We start from the raw sequence: 19115 nt of genomic DNA, 5'->3' as shown, positions 1-19115 counted from the left end.
AGGGCCTCAGATGACCACCTGCAGAGTCCTCTTTTGAAGGATGCGCATTCTCTAATAAACATGGTTAGCCTTGTGCCGGTGCTTGGGAACTGATTCAATATTATATTTGTTAATAATCACATTATAAATAAAGTGGTACATTTTCAAGTAATGAAATATTTGGAAGGTTTTCCTTGGGTAAGTACATTCATTTTGGGGGGGCAACATTTTCAGAACTGGCCTGCCCTTCCTTGCTTTTTTCCTAAGGCAGAGAAAGAGTGGCTGGCTGGAAACGGCCATTAGCCTTTAATGGACTTCCATAGAATTTCCCATGATGATGGATGGCCTAAGGATATCTCATCATAAAATAACCCTTAAATCGATGCATTTTAGTTATACTTCGCTGGGAAAGAAATCATCACTGTGTGGATTGTTGGATCAGGTTTAGGTTTAGTTTATCTGTATGCCGCCCTTCTCCGGGAGGGACTCAGGGCGGCGAACAACTCCAAAGGGGAAAAGGGGACACAGACACAATACACATAATTAAAATACACAAAAGTCATACAGCCATACAAGTCGAGAGGGGAGGGAAACTCATCAACCCCAGGATCAATCAGAGACTTCTTGATTTTGATTTTATTATTGTAGTGAGCCATCCAAAATTATGTTTCACCAGATGGGTAGTCATACAAGTCAAATAAATAAATAAATATTTCACATATCATGATATACTACACACACACACACACAGAAAGAACCCAAACTCCAAAACCACAACCAAAGCACATTATGGCTCAATGTTATATATGTTACTTAGGCCTATACGGTATCTACAAAGAGAAAATCTGAACATTTTAATTAATTTTTTGTAAGAAGCAAAGATTGCTCCTGATTATTTGTGTGTCCTTTAATTATGCTCATCTTAATAGGATCGAGGAAGAGAAATTGAATTAGATTGCTTGGAATGTGACTTCGAAGTCCAAAAACTTGGGCCTAAAATTGAAACTTATGCTAAAAGTGTTGTTGAGGTATGTTTATTCCTGGATTAATACTATTTTGTAAGGATAGACACACCCTCCGCTTTAGGTTTATAATTTCAGTGTCTGTCTCTTGACAATAAAGGAATCAGGTTAGAAGGCATGAGCATGATCTCTTAATTCGGGGATCTGTGTGCAGATCATAAATTGTGCTTGCAAGATGTGGCTACCAATAAAAAGGCACCAACTATAAAAGTGGGGGGAAAAATTGAATAGTATTAACAGATCAGTCCGTGGGGTATCCCAGTTCCGAGGGGGCTTTCAGATTAGGTTCATTAAAGCGTTGTTTCCCTAATATTGCAAACTGAATTTTGTCCCTACAGGTTCAGTTAAATGCTATACAGAAACTTGATTTAATTTTGAACCGTGCAATTCGGCTGAGAGATCCTAATATTATTCAGGCCGTATGTACTACCCAGTGGAATATCTGCTTACCTCTGTTGCAACACAATTTGCAGCATCACATACGAAAACCCCTGTTAGCAATTGCTGAAGTGCTAGAGAAGATTGACAGGTAAATTGCTCTTGTTTTAGATAGCATGATTTCTTTCAGCTTAATAGATGTATTCATCCATTCATAGATTCATTTCTCCAGCAGTTTCATATAAGTCTTAAATGTAGGACAGATAGGATGGAAACCTGTAAGAAAGCAGCCTTTCTTTTGGGCCCCAGGGACTGATTCCATGGAGAGGGGTTTTCCCATGGATGAGAAAGGGTCTGTGGTTTGCATGTTGCCTGCATCCTACAGATGGGGTTTCTCTTGTTTGCTGGCATGCCATCACCCAGTGCTGGTCCACGGACCAGAGGTTGGGGACCCCTGCTGTAAGATATTATCAGGTGGCAGAATAGGTACCTGGAGTTCCTCAGCACCACTCTCTGGATTTGATCAAACAGGTAGGACCAATGCCCAAAGATCATTCATTGGTTGGTAGTACTTAAAGCCCCTGAGAAGTCCAGGGCAAGTAGCAGAGCCTCATTTTCCCCATCCTTTTCTCAGAGTAGGTTCAGAGCAATTGAAGTAGGTAGCCAAAAAATAATATATCAGATTGACCAAAAGAATAAAATCCCAGTTGAAATGATCCAAGTAATTAGTTTCATTTAGGTATGTTTTGAATGGCAAGGATCCCACTGCCTGATCATCTTTCCTATAATTAGCCTGTCTGAGACTAGCCTAATTCTCCTTTAAATGACATTTATAGTATAGGTTAAACCAGTGGTTCCCACACAGAATTGCGCCCTGCGAGAGGGCACCTGCAGCACTCCTCTGCCACCCCCCTTGCCTCTTAGCGCCCCCCTAAGTCATCCCACTGCCCTCCAGGGGGTGGTACCGTTCACTTTGGGAACCACTGGGTTAAACAATGTAGGTGGATCCTTGAAAACCTGTGAATCCCTATTCTTAAAAAGCAATTACTATATAAGCCAACACCAGCTAGTGAACTGGTAGCTGTGATTTCACATTGTTGTGTGTCGTAATAGTAAATCTAATTGTAATAAATATGAATTGCATAAGGAGAAAATTTTTTTACAGAATATCTTAATGCGTGTAATTGAAAATAGTTACGGTTATTTCCTAGCATGTTGATTTTATTGCGTTGTCAAGTTCATATGGAAATTGCTCGTATTGAAGAAAAATCGGACAGAGTAGAGACCGCAATGGAACACCTGGAGAAGGCCATCAAACTTGATAACAACGGACAGTACCACGAATATCTGAAAATGGCTTTCCATCGGCTTAGCTTAAATACCATGCTGTATAAGTCTTTGGAGCGCCTGGAAGACCAAGCAAGTTTGATGATTGAACAGGTATATATACTGGACATATTAGAGCAGGATGTGTTGTTACTAGACTTTTGTACTTGTACTTGACGCCTCTTCACCCATCGTGGGTATAGGCGACTTCCATGGAAATTTGACGCCACTGTTTTCGGTGAATGGATACGGTGATCCATGGAAGCTGTTTCGGCTGGATATACCCAAGGGGACGCCAGTCCCAAGGGTCGACAGAGCCCGATTGGTGGGAACAGGGGGCACCATGTGAAGGCCGGGTTGTCGTTTGATAGTTGAGAGGCTTTGCAATAAGCGTTGCAATGTATATTTTGCGCATCAACTATCCTTGCCCCCCTTGTTACTAGAGCATCAGTACGATTGGAAAAAGGGGGGCTGCAAATGTCTTGAAAAGTTTCGAGGTGTTGGAGTGCTCCCCCTCCAGCTCTCACACATTGTAACCAGTATGATAAAGAGAGAAAGGGTTGGGGTCAATAGACATATATTGTTGGGGAACCAATACGTGGCGCCTTTCTTCCTCTTGTTTGCCACAGAAATGCCATGTGAGGAAAAGAGGGCAGAGAAGTGGTTGCTTCCTCCTAATTTTGTTGCTTGCCCAGAGCCAACGGTGACATGTGGAAGCAAAAGATCAAAGCTTCTTGTCATGTGGAAAGAAAAAAAGATGAAGGGGGGAAATATTGTATCCTGGAGGGGACTTAGCTAATTGGGGTGGGGGGGTCCTGAACGGAATGAGCCTTCTTCATTCATCATCATATTTTCTTGAATTTTTACCAATATAATTCGTCCTTTTTCCCTCTAGGCTAAAAAAGGAACGGCAAATGACAGTGTGAGGAAAAAACGCTCCCTGTTGGTGAATGCTGGCTTTGCGCTAGCGCCGGAGGCTTTTCAGGTTGTTCTTGATAGTGAAAACGAGGCTAAAGGTAATTTGAGTTTTCAGTGTTGGCAAAACTAAGATATTTCATTCCCCCTTCGGCTGACAGGTTTGGATTCAATGATCCCTTGTTGCAATGGGAAAAAAATTAAATCACTTCCATGCCAGGTGGTTAATTTTTGAGGAAGCTCCGTTAATAGTGACCTCTCCTTCCCATAATAATCCATAGCAGCTTCTCACATCCAAACTTGAACAGCACAACGTGATAATTATGAGAACAGGAACCATTTTCCTGCCTCTGATCTTCATTTCTGGTGGAGCTATTTTACCACTGAACAGACCAGTTGTAGTTAAAAGTAAACATCTAAATCACATTTTCACGAGGTGTTCTTTTTTCCTTCACAGTCATGAACTTAATTTGAGACTTGATTTAAGATCCTTACGGGCAAAAATTATTTTCAAAATATTCCATATAAATTGTTTATGGTGGTTCAGTGCTGCAGGAAAACTGTTCCCTCAAGCCATAAGGAATCCACAGCTTTTCTGCAAACATTTTGTAGACTCTCTGTATAAATTAGAGATGAGTTTTAATTAAAGAAAGCTGGTAAAAATGTAGATTTGGAAGAGTTGAAAAGATGCTGCTTTAGATATTTGCACCATTTAGCAGAGGATTGCTTGACTTCCTAAATACATCCATGTTTTGTGTACGTATATTTATGTCAACTTTTCAGTGTTTTGCGGTTACAAAAACATCTTGTCCTTTGAATTGTTTATTAGTTACTTATTTGATTTTATTTATATGACTGACACTCTTACCAACTCTGGGCAGTGTACAAAATCGAGGAATTAAAGCAATATAAATAACTGTAAAAACTTAGCTGCCTAATGTAAACAAAAAAAAATGGCATTTTTGTTACCACAAACCACTTGGGCCTCACTAACTTTTCAGCTCTCATCCCTGGGCAGGCAGCCAGGTTTTAAGTGCTTTCTAAAAGTCAAGAAAGTTTAAGACTTATTCTCAGAGAATGACAGTAGGGAAATGGTCAAAATCAGTTCCTGTCACTTCAGTCTCCTTGGGCAAATGGTTTAAGGGAAAACGAAGCGCATATCTATCTGATGGCCTAGTTATTATGTTGTTCTTGTGTTTCCCCACCTTCGAATATCTCCCATTTTCCAAACTGTTGAAGTGAAGCAAAAAAGTAAAAGGGAACATACTGTAATGTAATATTCCATTACTAATAGCTTAGTATTCCAAAAACCTTTGCTTATATTTGATTTTTTTTAAAAGAGGTTAAGGAATATCTATAATATAAGGATTTGGGGGGGAACGGCAGACCAGGTTCATTATACGTATTTTTAGTTGGGGTTTTCCAGGGTTAGGGAGATCAGTAGTAGAGATTGTGATTTTAGCAGACAGAATTCAAAGCCAGATTTCAAAGAGACTATGAACATTGGAAGGGAGCGTGACCCGACAAAAGCGCGCACGACCAAAGCACGCCGATAAAACCGCATCGCTAAAACAGCGACATCATCACCGTGACGTCATCACCGCGGCGACAACAGCGCGGCGACAGAAGGGCGCTTTAAAACAGCGTGGCGACAGAAAGATGATTTAAATTAAGGTAAGGGTTAGGTTTAGGGTTAGGTTAGGGTTAGGTTTAGGGTTAGGTTTAGGGTTAGGTTAGGGTTAGGGTTAGGGTGCTGAGCTCTTCGGAAGGTGCGGATTTGCCCTCCGCGGTTATGTTGGCGCGGAAAAGGGCTTCGCGGTTTTGTCGGTGAACCGGAAGGGAGCTTCTCCGCTTCTGAACTCTCGCACTGAGAAGCCTTGCTGGGACTCTTGGCAACCTGTCTGCAAAAACCATGATCTCTACTTTGGCATTGATCCAGCTGAGCCCCTGGGCATGGAGTTGTCTAACACCCCCCTCACGGTGTATCTACCATTTATGGAATGTAGGAATAAACATGTAACACTGATATTTCCAACAGCTGCTACAGGTAGTTCTTGACTTACAACCACAACTGAGCTCAAAACTTCTGCTGCTAAGTGAGACAGTTGTTAAGTGAGCTTTGCCCCATTTTACAATCTTTCTTGCCGCAGGTGTTAGGCGAATCACTGCAATTATTAACTTATTAACGTGCTTATAAAGGGAATCCGGCTTCCCCCATTAACTTTGCTTGTCACAAAAGATGATCACATGACCCCAGGACATTGCCATTGTCATAAATATGAGTCAGTTGCCACACATCTGAATTTTGATTACATGACCATAGAGGTGTTGCAGTGTGTGTGAAAAAATGCCATGTCACTTTTTAAAGGACTCCCTGTACTCTACTGTAGTTTCTGTATAACTTTTATTTACCAATCCTTGTCCAACATCTCAAGTAATTGTTGTGAAATAAGTGTAGTAGCATGAATCTATTCCAAACAATATTAAATTTTCTTCCTTCCTATTTAGTTCCCCCAAGTAAACATAAAGATCAAATTAGCTATCTCTGTGCGAAAGCAGAGCACCACGCTAAAAATGTAGAGAAAGTAGATGGACATTTGAAGAGACTAGGACATGAAAACGAAAAAGAAAGGTAATTATGGTTGTAGACAAATATTCAAAAATAAGCCATTTTGTTTTGTTTCTTAAAAACTATTTTATCCTGATAAAAATACACCCTGGTGTCCACAATTTCTCCCAGCTTAAAAATCACTAGAGTGCCAATAGGTATTGTTCCTGATATTTTGATGTTTTGGAAAGTTGTAATGTTGGAAAGAAATGGACTTGGAATGCTGAGGAGAGGTACTAGAAAGGAACAGAAATGGGACCAAATCTGCTGTATGGGGAGAAGTCAACAAAAGAAAGCTCAATACTGGATCCCGCTGGGTTATGGATCCGCCCACAAATGCGAGTTCAGAGGAGGAGGGTGAGGAGGAAAATGTGGAGCGGAGTATTGGTCAGGATTGGGGCTCAGAGAATGCTAGCCTGATGGAGCAGCCTCGGCTGGGTCAGTTGGACGAGTGACAGGCTGAGGCAGGTGAGCCACTGTGGTAGCAAGTTGGCCAGAAGGCTCCGAGCTAGGAGCGGGAACCCCTGCCACCCATTAGCAATGAGGAGGAGGTGGAGTCCACAGCTCTTCCTGATCCAAGGACACATAGAGCGGAGAGAAGATAGGCATGACACAGCTAGCCCCTCCCTGAGGACTTTTGTGTCGCTGGACCAATGTGTCCATTTCTGTGCTTGGTGTCCCTGTGCCTCGTATCCTGGCCTGGTCGACTCCCGGACTACTTCCTTGGACTTCATGTGTGCCCATTAGATTTGGCTCCCCCCTTGCTGTAGTGAGCTTGGAATCCGGACCTGTGCAACAGAGATGCTTTCCAAGGGCCTATTTGAATAAACGTCTGTAGAACTGTTACCATACCCGGGGCAGAGGGGGGGGGGGCTCAGTGGGGTAGCACAAGGTGGAGAGGCAGATAAAACATTCCCCAATGTTTCCCTATGGCAGATGCAGTTACACAGAGCCTCAGATCAACGTCTGACTATACAGATCTAAGCTTCTTTCCTTTCTTCAGATGAGGGAAGTATGTGAGAGAGTAATAAACACAGCCCACCCCCCATGGTTTCCCGTGCACACAGACACACAAATGCAAAACATGAAGGCAAAGCAGAAACTTATAGAAGTATATTTGTCCCCCTTATTACCCCCTTATGCCTCCTCTGGCCCTCCATGGTGAAGGGATTGGGGGTGGAGGGGAATTCAACACAGTATTTAAGAGTTTGTATGTTTACATTCATTATCCTCTTTAAAAAACTGAATTTTTATTTTAAATCTTTGCTCCAGAATCCGCCTGTGGTCAGAAATAGCCAAAACAGCACGGAAGCAAAGCGTGTGGGACGTTTGTCGGGCTGCCTGTAGGTTCTGTCTCCTGTATGATGATAATCAAGCAATAAAGCTATCGAAACGCAAAAGATGTAAGTCTTGGTATTTGTATGTAATATACAAGGTCATAATCAAGGCAAATAATCTCTTTTTCTTTGTAGGCGCTTGGATGGAACCTTTTCTTCTCTATAGTGGCGGGGAAGATTCTCCGGGAATGGGTAGTAACTCTCTGCCTCTCTCCCTGGAGACTGAGTCATCTTTTTTTGGACAGGCCTCCTCTGACTGGTTCCTCCCCAGTTCAACTCAGTCTTTGGCCGAGTAGAGACAGAGGATTTAGACTTCTAAAACATTCCTGGATTATCTTCCAAGTGTGAGGTTATACAGGTTTAGACAGAAGAAAACTGCATCAGATATGGTTGGAGACCTAAATTCTAATTCCTGAATTAGTGTTACCTGTGAAATAGACAAACAATTAGTGGTTGTCTGTGTCACCAATATCATCATATGGCATACAGATTCCGATTTGGGGGATGAACATTATCCCATTCACTTAGAAAGTTACCACAGTGCCTGCATCATCAAGTGGCATCTACGTTTATCTAAATATTTATCTAAATATTTAGATAAATATTTAGATAAATATTTAGATAAATATTTCGGCCATGTTTTTCTGGCACCAATACAGAAGTGGTTTAGCAGAGCCTTCATCTTGTGTATTTTAGGGTTCCTTTTCCTGAGTGAGTTAGTTTCCCTCCTGTCTCTGGCGCTACACTTGCCTTTATTCCTGTTGTGAATTACTTTGAGGTTCACCTCCCCTCCTCTTTCAGGCTTAGCAGGACTCGATGACCGAAACGAGACCTCTTCTTCTACTAGCATCAAACTCAGGGTTATTGGGGATACGGCGCTCCCCTATCACATCAAAGGGTGAAACCTCTAGGAGATATAGGTAGTCCTCGACTTACAACACTTCATTTAGTGACTCTTCAAAGTTACAACGGGGCTGAAAAAAGTGACTTATGTCCACTTTTCACACTTATGACATTGCAGCATCTCCATGGTCACATGATCAAAATTCAGCCGCTTCACAACTGACTCATATTTATGATGGCTGCAGTGTCCCAAGGTCATAGGATCCACTTTTTGCAACCTTCTGACAAACCAAGTCAATTGGGAAGCCTGTTTTCTTAACAACTATCTTACTAACTTAACAACTCCGGTGATTTATTTAGCCACTGTGATAAGAATGGTTGTAAAATGGAGCAAAACTCACTTAAAAAATGTCTCACTTAACAACAGAAATGTTGTTAAACAATTGTGATCGTAAATCAAGGGCTGGCTGTAGTTTGCAATCAAAGCAACAAAAGTATGTTTGGTGTTTCCCTCTCTGTTTCAAATATGTGGACGCTTCTTAAGACTTTATTTCTAAAAACTCACCACTGTCAAACTGTTCACTGAAGCTGCGTTACTATTCCTATTAGTCTTCTCATCGTTCCTATCACCCATCTCCTCCCACTTAGGACTGTATGGCTGTCCAACTTTGGTGCTTGTATCCTTACGATTGATATTGATATTGATTGTTTCCTGATTGATTATTTGTACCCTCTGACTATCATTAAGCGTTGTACCTTATGATTCATGACGAATGCATCTTTTCTTTTATGTACACTGAGAGCATCTGCACCAAAGACAAATTCCTTGGGTGTCCGATCACACTTTGCCAATAAAGAATTCCATTCTATTCTATTCTCAGGTTTCCTCACTATCAGGAAGAGTTCAGGTGCCCTTATCTAATCGTCCTGGCAGAAGTTTATGTTAAGGTTCATTAAGATCTAAGCAGGAATAAAACACAAAAAGAGCTGGGATTATTTTTTCATTTTTGTGAAGTTATTCACTTTCTAGACTTGCCCTGGCTATTTTTAAAAACCATCACTTGAAAATGTTGGTTTAATGCTATTAGTTACAGTCATTAGTTCTTGCCACACGGGAAGATGAAATTTTCAGTGCCACTGCTAAAGGTGCGTCTCCTTTTAGTCAATGGGATGCTGAAGATTAATAGTTTAGTTTCGATGTCAGCAACTTAGATGGCCTTAGAATAGAACTGGGCTACAAAATTCCACATGGAAATTAGATTGCAGCAAGAGACACAATATAGGACACTCTCTGTGCTCATCTAATTGTTGTTGTTGAATTTGCTTTTGCCCTCTTAGCATATTTACATTGATCGGAACAAAATGTTGCAATGCAGGTAGTCCTCCACTTATGACCACAATTGAACCTACATTTCTGTTGCTAAGTGAGACATTTGTTAAGTGAGTTTTCCTGCAGTTATTAAGTTAGTAACATGCTTATAATGTGACTCTGGGTTCCCCATTGACTTTGTTTGTCAGAAGGTCACAAAAGGAAATCGAATTGCCTTGGTACTGGTCACGTGGACATGGTGATGCTGCAACGGTCATAAGTGTGAAAAATGATCCTAAGTCACTTTTTTCAGTCCCGTTGTAGCTTCAAATAAACTGTTGTAAGTCAAGGACTACTGTATAGCATATTACCCCTAACCAAGCAGCTTTTTTCAAATTCTAAGTTAGCCAATCTTTCACAAAGAACTTTTAAATTGCTTCACTAAGTGACCACGCGAAAAGTTTTAAACGAATGCATTTTGTGTGTCTTTTAGTGGTGAAGAAGAAAGGCAGCGTAAATACAACAGCTGAGGAGCCTGAAGGAAACGCATTAAGAGAGTCACCGGTGCCCACTAAAGTATTTTCTTTAGAAAGGGATCTACTTAGAACCTTAGCAGAAGTAAGATGTATCAATGCAGAGGTTAGTAAATTAGGCAACTATGAGATAGTTTTAAAATCATTTTGTGCATTTTTTACAGGATACTGATATTCATTACTCTAGCTCAGGGATGTCAAACGCGGGCCGGCCCTGGAGCTGGAGCCGGCCCACAGGCTCCATGGGGCCACTCTGGAAACAGTGAAGGATCAGCTCACGCAGTGGTGGGTTACGGCCAGTACGTCCTGGTACGAGTGTACTGTTGCTTGCTGGGAGCACCAGGTTCCGGTACAGTGCTGCGGAGGGCCCGCCCACCAGCCCACCTTCCTTACTTGACCCAACTGGGCCATTTGCACATGCGCACGCAGCGTACGGCACCTGCGTGATGCTCGAGCAGCTCGAGCATCGCAGGGTGGTGGTGCGCATGCATGTGCAGCACACGAGCACGTGGTGGACACCCGGCGTATCAGTTGCGACGGGATCCGGAACCCACCACTGAGCCCACGGTGCCTCTGCCAGGAAAAAACGGAACTCGGGAGGGCCTCGCACAGTTCTCCCAGGCCCCATTTTTGGCCACAGTGGCCTGCAGCCATCTGCCAGGGAAAACAAGCTCTGTTTCCACTGGTAGAGGGCTGCAGGAGGCCGTCGTGGCCGAAAACAGATCAGGAGCCTATTTTCGCTGACAGTGCTCCACCACAGATGCCCCCACCATGAGTGATGTGAAGCTGGCCACGCCCATCCTGGCCCCTGAGGTCAAACCCTGATGCGGCCTTCACGTTTGACCCCCCCCCCTGCTGCTCTCGCTTGTTTCCATATGGCTGCTTTTTATGGGGGAAGGACCTCTGGCAAACTCTGGCCAATAGTAAAATTAAGTATGCTTATAATGTTCGTCTCCTCCGTGCATGTAGTTTTGAAATAAAGAAATGATACCAGTTGGGTTTTTTAAATTTCTCCTAACTATTGTTTCATGGGTATCATGTTTTTCAAACTGACTGTTTTGGGCCATAGGAAAATTGAAAGATTAATATCATCATAAAATTTTACGTGTTATGCATACAAGGGAAAATCTTTTCCAGTGTAAAAAACAGAAGCATCAGGATCCATATTTTGCTATACCAACTCTTAGAAGTCCCATTCAGTGTGACCAACAACAGACAATGTGGGGAGTTTATTCGTTTATTTTTATTCTGCCCTTATTATTTTTTACAAAGAAGTCAAGGCAGCCAATATATCCAAACGCACCTTCCTCCTCCTATTTCCTTCACAACAACCCTGGGAGGTGAGTTGGACTGAGAGAGTGACTGGGGCAAGGCTAGCTGGCTTTCATGGCCATGGTGAGGCTTGAACTCATGGCCTCTTTCTTTCTAGTCCTGTGCCTTAACCACTAGTCCAAACCGGAGTTACATCCCAATATCTGTAGAATGCAAGTTCCATTGCTATGCAGTCTGCATAAGAGCTTTTATATAACTGAGAATTCCCCCCCCCCCCCAAGCATTTGAACTATTCATACATAATGCATTGGATGATACAGCTGAAATTAAGGCTTCATTAAATATAACAGATTAATAATAAATAGCCCTGTTTAAAAAAAAACTTTCATTTATGTTTTTCAACCAATTTGGTTCCCTGTGATTTGTGAATATAAAGAACAGATTTGTTGAAACGCAAGCGTTTGGGATAAAGTGATGGATTCGGATCCTGAAATATTCACCAATTGAAAGAAAATAAACCCTGAACCTCCAGGATCAGGATGAATGCTGCTGGGAGCTAAGTTAAAATTAATCACAGAAGCTTTTCCCCCCTACCAGTAATAGCAATGGAATGAGAAGTAAACATCTGGCTTTAGCTTTGTTATGGCACCTGTGCATAATTAGAAAACATAAGATTACAAATAGTATATGTCTATCACTAAGAACTTTTATGCAGTGTTGATCTTTTTTATATTAGTTCCTTGATAGTTGTTTTTTCCCTCCCGGTGTCTGTATTTAGGCTACAATTCAGTTACTAAGAACAGAAGGCGTCCAGCTCAATGATTATCCTGTCCTCCCCGTAGAGGCAAATACACACGTTTCAGGAAACTCTCAACATTCAACACGAAGTGGAAAAGAATCCGATTGGAACGTATACAGGTTGTTTTGAAGTACTGTTATCTGCTTTGTTTTTGTTTTTTTAATGCTTTCAAAGAATTAATCCGTTAAAGTTACCCTCAGTTTTACATATACAGGTAGTTTTCCATTTATAACAGTTTGTTTAGTTGACTGGTCAAAATTAAAATGGCACTGAAGAAAGGAACTTATGACCGTTTTTCATATGACTGTTGCAGCGTCCCCAGGGTCATGTCATTAAAATTTGGATGCTTGGCAATTGGTTCATATTTATAACAATTGCTACCGGTATGTCCCCTAGGGCAGGGGTCCCCAAACTTGGCATCTTTAAGACTGGGGGACTTCAACTCCCAGAATTCTCCAGCCGACTAGAGAATTCTGGGAGCTGAAGTCTTAAAGCTGCCAAGTTTGAAGACCTCTGTCCTAAGGTCATATAGTCACCTTCTGACAAGTAAAGTCAATGGGAAACCAGATTCACTTAACAACCAGGTCACTCACTTAACCACTGCAATGAATCACTTAACCACTATGGCAAGAAAAGTCATAAAACAGGGCAAAGCTCTCTTAACGGATGTTTCATTTAGCAGCATAAATTTTGGGTCAGTTGCAGTCATAAGTTAAGGACTATCTTGTAATTAGTATTTTGAATTTTGAACAAGTATGTATTTCTTTCAAAATCTATATATTTTGTGCAGGTAGTCCTTGACTTACAACGGTTCATTCAATGACTGTTCAAAGTTACAATGGCACTGAAAAAATTGACATAACTATTTTTCACACTTACGCCTGTTGCAGTGAGTTACAGACATACAGACCTTGGAGATCCTCCATTCCAACTCCCTCCCCCCAAGCTGGAAACCCCACAGTCTCCCCCTTAGTCTCCCCTTCCCCCTCCCCCCGGGTGCCTGGAAGTTGAAGTCCTATGATCCATTATGAGATTACTCTCAAAGTAAATTTTATAAGATTTCACTATAAAAGAACCTTAGAACAATAAGGAGTGAATTTATTTTAACAATACTATAGCACCACTATAAAGACTTTTGCAGTTTACGGGTAATATAAAAACATTGATTGTACAGACTTCCATAAAAATAACTTTATAAGGGTCACCCAAACATGAATACACAAACAATAAAAATAAGAAGCTAAATACGCTATAATAAAATGATAAATTGTGTGAGGTTTTCTGTAACAACCCCATCTTTAATAACTTCTACAACATCAACCTGCCCTAAAACTTTGGCCTTGCAACTAAAAACCAATAATTTCTTGCTTCCTCTCCTTCAAACTTCTGAGAATGTCATATCAATAAAAGTTTTGCACTATTAGATCTACAGTAATCAAAATGTTATTGACTGACCTCTTTATTTGCATGATAGAAGCCAGGTGTCAAGGGGAAATGATTTTTTAAATCATAATTATTAATAATATATGAAAGGGGGGGTAATTATGTATGCATGTATGCAAATTTATATTGTATGTAAATGTAGGAGAACGTAATATTACATTTTTAAGGTCTCCAAAAGACATCCGTGGCAACAGATGGCTAGTCTTTAGCAATAGCAATAGCACTTAGACTTATATACTGCTTCACAGTACTTTACAGCCCTCTCTAAGCGGTTTACAGAGTCAGCTATTGCCCCCCACAATCTGGGTCCTCAATTTACCAGCCTCGGAAGGATGGAAGGATAGTCAACCTTGAGCCTGGTGAGATTCGAACTGCCAAACTGCAGTCAGCAGGCAGTCAGCAGAAGTAGCCTGCAGTACTGCATTCTAACCACTGCGCCACCATGGCTCTATAGAAGAATTTTATGATAATATATTATTTGAAAATAGTTACGTTTCATAGATTGAAAAAATAATTATGTTTCAGATATTTCCCTGACCATACAGTATATGCAATGAATTGTCTTCTGTTTCTTTTGCTTTTCTTTTTGGCAATTTAATAATTTACATTTCTACTTCTTAAGCAACTGGATAAACCGCTTATCTCAATATGCTATGGAGAACTTTCTACGAGCTGTCAGAATTGGAGAGGAGTTAAATGAAGCCTGGATTGTACATAACACCGTGGTGTATGTCTTAAATCACAATAAGCATCTGATTATTTCAAAAAGGCAGAGAGAACTTGTTGAACCCTTTCAGATTCTTTTCAATGCTGTTAAGAATATTGGGAATTTTGGGTAAGTTCTATGAGGGTTTAGTTGGGTGTTTGATGTTTTTAAGGTTCATAAAAAGAAGGTATATCCTTTAATGTCCTTTTGTTGTAAGAATATTGTTGATTTTAGATAGGTAACAATGATGTTAACAGATGAATCCTTTTTTTTTACTAAGGGAAGCCTTTATAGTTCTCCATTTGAATAATGCCACTTGTTGTTATTGCTGGCTGATGAGATACACTGGGAGTTTCTGCACAATGTAGATACTTAACTAGTCAGATTCTAGTAATTCTTTTCCTTGCTTCCATCTGTTTAACAAATTAAAAAGCTTGAGTTTATATACTTTGCTCTCAGCTCAAGATGACTGAGGAGAATCATTTTCATTATGTTACATAGCATACCATTAAAATAATGCTATATCCCAGTTAAAGCAAACTGGGTGTTTGGGCATAAATCACTCACCATTTTGCTATCTATATGAGCAAATTCATCTCCAGCAGGGCTATCAAGCTTAATTTCATCGAGGGCCTCATCAGGGTTGTCTTTGACCTTGGGGGCCGAATTGGCATGGCTGGGGTGGGTGGGGCCAGGGTGGGCCTGGGGGGGGGGATCCTCTGCCAGTGAAAACGGGGCCTGGGCTCCATTTTTGGCCACAATGGCCTTCTACAGCCCTCGGTCAGTGAAAACGGAGCTGGGAGGGTCACGAGCACAGGCACCGCAGGCCAGATCCAAATCCTTCGCTATTTCCAAGGCGGTCCCGTGGGCCAGATCTAAGCCTCCTGTTGGCCGGATGCGGCCCCACAGGCTTTGAGTTTGACAGCCAGAGTTCAGACTGAAGATGAAGTCCAAGCATTTTTAATTCACTATTTTATTTATGGACAGTGTTTTAAAATATTGGATACGTCTAATGTCTTTCTATTTCCGAACTCTTTAAGTCTGGAAAAGAAAGGTGTTTTTTCAATCCCCAAATTATTTTCCAGGCTCTAATTAATCACTCAAAAGGAGGAAAATACTTTGCATTTCAACCAAAATGTTACTGCTCTTTAATTGCTGTTAAAAAGTTGAATTGTTGTACGTGTCTCTGGATCCAAATGCTTAAGTGACTTACGCCAGTAAATAGATTTTATTTGATATCAATAAAAGGTGGCTGCTGGATATTTTATCATAGCCCGCTCTCCCTCTTCAGCAGTGCTGAGAATTGAGATTATTATTGGCTACAAAATGAATTGGATTTAGTGTTTGCTCCATTCTTTCTTTAGGGCTACAGTTTGCTTATTTATTGCTCAACTTATATCCCAAAGGTGATAACTGATTGTATTGTTATCATGATATACCATACTATTTTTCTTTTTCCTTTTTCCTTACTTTTTGGTTAAAGCATTTTCTATGGGTGTTTTTTCCTCTTTCACTCTTGATGAAGTGCTCTGAAAGAAGGAATAATAAGCCAAACAATCTCCTCCACAATTGTTTCTAGCTGTAATATACTATTTTTTTATTGGAAAATTGTCTATACTCTTTCTTTTTTTCTTTTTTTCTTTTTGTATCTATGGGCAGCATATTACGTCTCTCCAGCATACATGATGGGGCTGGAACACGATGGAATACAGTAGCTGGAAACAGAAATACTAATTATGGAATTGAAGGCTGTACAAATAGTATTCGGAGACTTCTATTCTGAGGATGGATCTGCCTGAACAAAATAAATACTTACTGTTAACAAATCTGTTACATGTTTGGTATCAATGAATGCGTATCTTGACTTGGTTTAGGATACTAACTTTAAACCCTCTCTCTTCCTTCTGTTTTCTTTTGTGCAGGAATTGCACTGTTTTAGCAACCTTGTGCAACGCTCTGGCAAGAGGGCTGATTCTTCCTTGGATTCCCAAAAGGCTTTCCAAAACGGATGAAAAGAAACTGAACGAGGAAGGGCCCGCCAAACGTAAAAAGACTGCCTTAAAAGGACATGATAAATCTCTCACTGCTCTAATTCTACCTGTGGATCCAGCTGGACTCCACGATATTAAAGCAGCCGTAGAGGTATATTCCTTATCATAGGGGTTTTCTGTATAACAGCAACTTATTCATGATTAAAAATCTTATTTGACGGAAGCACTTTTTATCAGTAAAACAGATCTTCACTTCTCCATCTCATGCTCCCCAAAATTTGTTAATATGCTTCTGCTTTATTTTTTATTTTTTTATGATAGCATTTATAAAACAATTTCTTCTAGGTCTGTGAATTTGCTATGCGTTTGCCTAATGGAAGCGCCCCGGATGAGCCTGTGCCTATTGCTCTGCGTCAACAAGTCATTGCAACTTGGGTGAAGGCCAAACAGTTACTTCAGCAACAGATTGGGAAGCTGCATGGATCGGAGGAGGAGGTACCAGTTCTTTCCGTCACGGCGTAAAAAGGCCGCCTTTGGATGGCTGAGAGTCACAGCAGAGGAGCTGGTAGATGGTGACGCAGAGTAGACAGAGGCAGTATTTTTTCCCCCTCACCCTAATTTCCTAGTTTTCTTTCCTTTTTGCTTGGGGGGTGGGGGGGGTTGTTTGAATTACAAATTACCTTAAGCCCAGTATGAGTGCATACACCATGCTTTCTCACCAGAACCCGAAGGAATCTATGACAGATATTTTTTGACAAGGTGGGTGCCAGAAAGGGGATTTCGGAGATCGAACGCTGCTTGCAGTCTTCATATTGCTTGTCCTTCTGACACCGGGGAGAACCACTTTGAAAAACAGAACTCCCGTCTGGAAATTTCATTTTATATAGATAGATAGTTGTTGTGGCCCAGCAGGAGCCGTTGGAGCTGCCGATGGACTCCGATAGCGAGGAACCCTATGAGTCAGCTATGGAAGATGTGGAGGACCCTGGGCAGGGTTCAGACTCAGAGCAGGGACCAGAGAGGCTGGTTGGCCACCAGGAGGCGCCTGAGGCATGGAGCAGAGGAGAAGATCAAAGGGAGTTTGTCCCCGACGCCAGGCAACGTCGGGCAGAGAAACGGAGGCAGCAGTTACAGAGATAGACTCATAAGAGATAATGAGGTGGTTGTGGCTTGGCTCCTCCCAAGAGAGTATATAAGAAGAGATTTTGGGATGAGTTCTTTTGCAGGACACAACCGTTTGTAACAATCTGGAGAAGCTCTTGTCTGCATTGTCTCTTGGAGTCTGGGTTGCTGCCAAGTTCTTGCCTGTGAGTCGTGTTTTGGGCTTCTAGCCAACAGGTTGAAAGTGGCAAACTACTAAGCCTGTGTCGGCGTTAATCACCGGACGGAGGGGGGTCAGATCAGATCATAGACCTTGGGCATGGCTCTATTTTCAGCGGGTGTATGACAATTCCCCATGGCCAACTCGCTACGACCAACTCACAGCCAACTTGCCATGGCCAACTCCCTGCAGGAGAAGAGTTACACTAATATCAAAGAAATGGTGGGATAAAATCATTAAAGAAAGGATGCAAAAGAAGGGACATAGCGAAGGTGAATGGCAGAAATCAAAATAATCTTTATTTATTTTAAACAATTAATAGAATTGTTAAATTGTCCCACAGTGAGTTAGCCATGACAAGTTGGCCATAAGGATTTGGCTGTGGAGAATTGGCCGCAGCAAGTTGGCTGTGGCAAGTTGTCCCATTCTCCTTCTTTCACACATACAGTATTGAAAAAGGTCAACGTTTCCCTGTCCAGCTGCTTCCAACTCTAGGGCACACAGTGCTCAGGCCTGTTTCTTGGCCAAAGGGGCCAGCGTTGTCTGAAGACATTTTCTATGGCCATGTAGCCAGCGTGGCTATATGCCAAAGGTGCACAGAAACACTGTTTCCTTCCCACCAAAGTGGTGCCTATTAATCTACTTCCATTCGCATGTTTTCAAACTGCTAGATGGTCAGGACGCACATAGACATATATTCCCTGCTAAACATGAACGTCAGTGAACTTGAGGATTCCAACCAGGATTATCTCAACTTTTTCCCAATGTGAGCCTTATAGCACCAATTAACTTACTTTTTGGTAAAAAATAGCATACCTTAAACCCTGCTTAATCTTAACATGTCACCCAAATTGCCAAAAACACCCCCCAAAAATCTTTCTATTATATTAGTACCATACTTTCCATGACTCAGGTGCCAAAATTAATTTTAGAAAAGCACAAAAATATTGCCCATTCCTATAACACGAGGATTACTTTTTTCAGAACCTGAGACCTAAGTTCTCACAACGGGAAGATGTATTTGTTAATCTTCATTTGGGCCCTCTCATTTTAAATTGGAATTGAGTTGCAAGATAGATTGTTCTATGAAACATGTTAGAGAAGCTAGATTGAAGCTGAGTGCCGTTAACCTGCAGATTTCTAGAAAGAAAATGTATATTTGTATCTATTTAATATGATGCCTTGTTATCTGTTGAATTAGTTATTCTTTCTATGCAGAGTAATGATGATGGGACAAGCCCCATGACGAAGGTTTTTATTGGCCTGGAAATGTATTCGTGCAATGGTTTGAGCCTTATGGACTTTTTACTTCCCAATGTGTCTCAGGTACATA

The 19115-nt window shown here is 41.3% G+C and overlaps 1 protein-coding gene across 1 annotated transcript in view; it reads left to right on the top strand.

The window, feature by feature from the left end:
- The window catches only part of CFAP46 (cilia and flagella associated protein 46), a 90405-nt gene that overhangs the window by 13633 nt on the left and 57657 nt on the right, over nucleotides 1-19115 (top strand). Inside the window, 12 exon segments of the mRNA XM_087702663.1 lie at nucleotides 909-1007; nucleotides 1340-1530; nucleotides 2591-2819; nucleotides 3601-3721; nucleotides 6129-6252; nucleotides 7501-7631; nucleotides 10211-10356; nucleotides 12301-12440; nucleotides 14387-14599; nucleotides 16393-16612; nucleotides 16807-16956; nucleotides 19001-19108. Coding sequence (XP_087558789.1) covers nucleotides 909-1007; nucleotides 1340-1530; nucleotides 2591-2819; nucleotides 3601-3721; nucleotides 6129-6252; nucleotides 7501-7631; nucleotides 10211-10356; nucleotides 12301-12440; nucleotides 14387-14599; nucleotides 16393-16612; nucleotides 16807-16956; nucleotides 19001-19108 — 1872 coding nt within the window.

The sequence above is a fragment of the Thamnophis sirtalis genome, unplaced genomic scaffold (genome assembly GCF_051295495.1).
Source record: "Thamnophis sirtalis isolate CommonGarterSnake01/CBP01778 unplaced genomic scaffold, rThaSir2_p1.2 scaffold_15, whole genome shotgun sequence".
Lineage (NCBI taxonomy): Eukaryota > Metazoa > Chordata > Lepidosauria > Squamata > Natricidae > Thamnophis > Thamnophis sirtalis.
The sequence above is the reverse complement of the archived record's forward strand: the minus strand, read 5'-3'. Positions and strand labels throughout refer to the sequence as shown.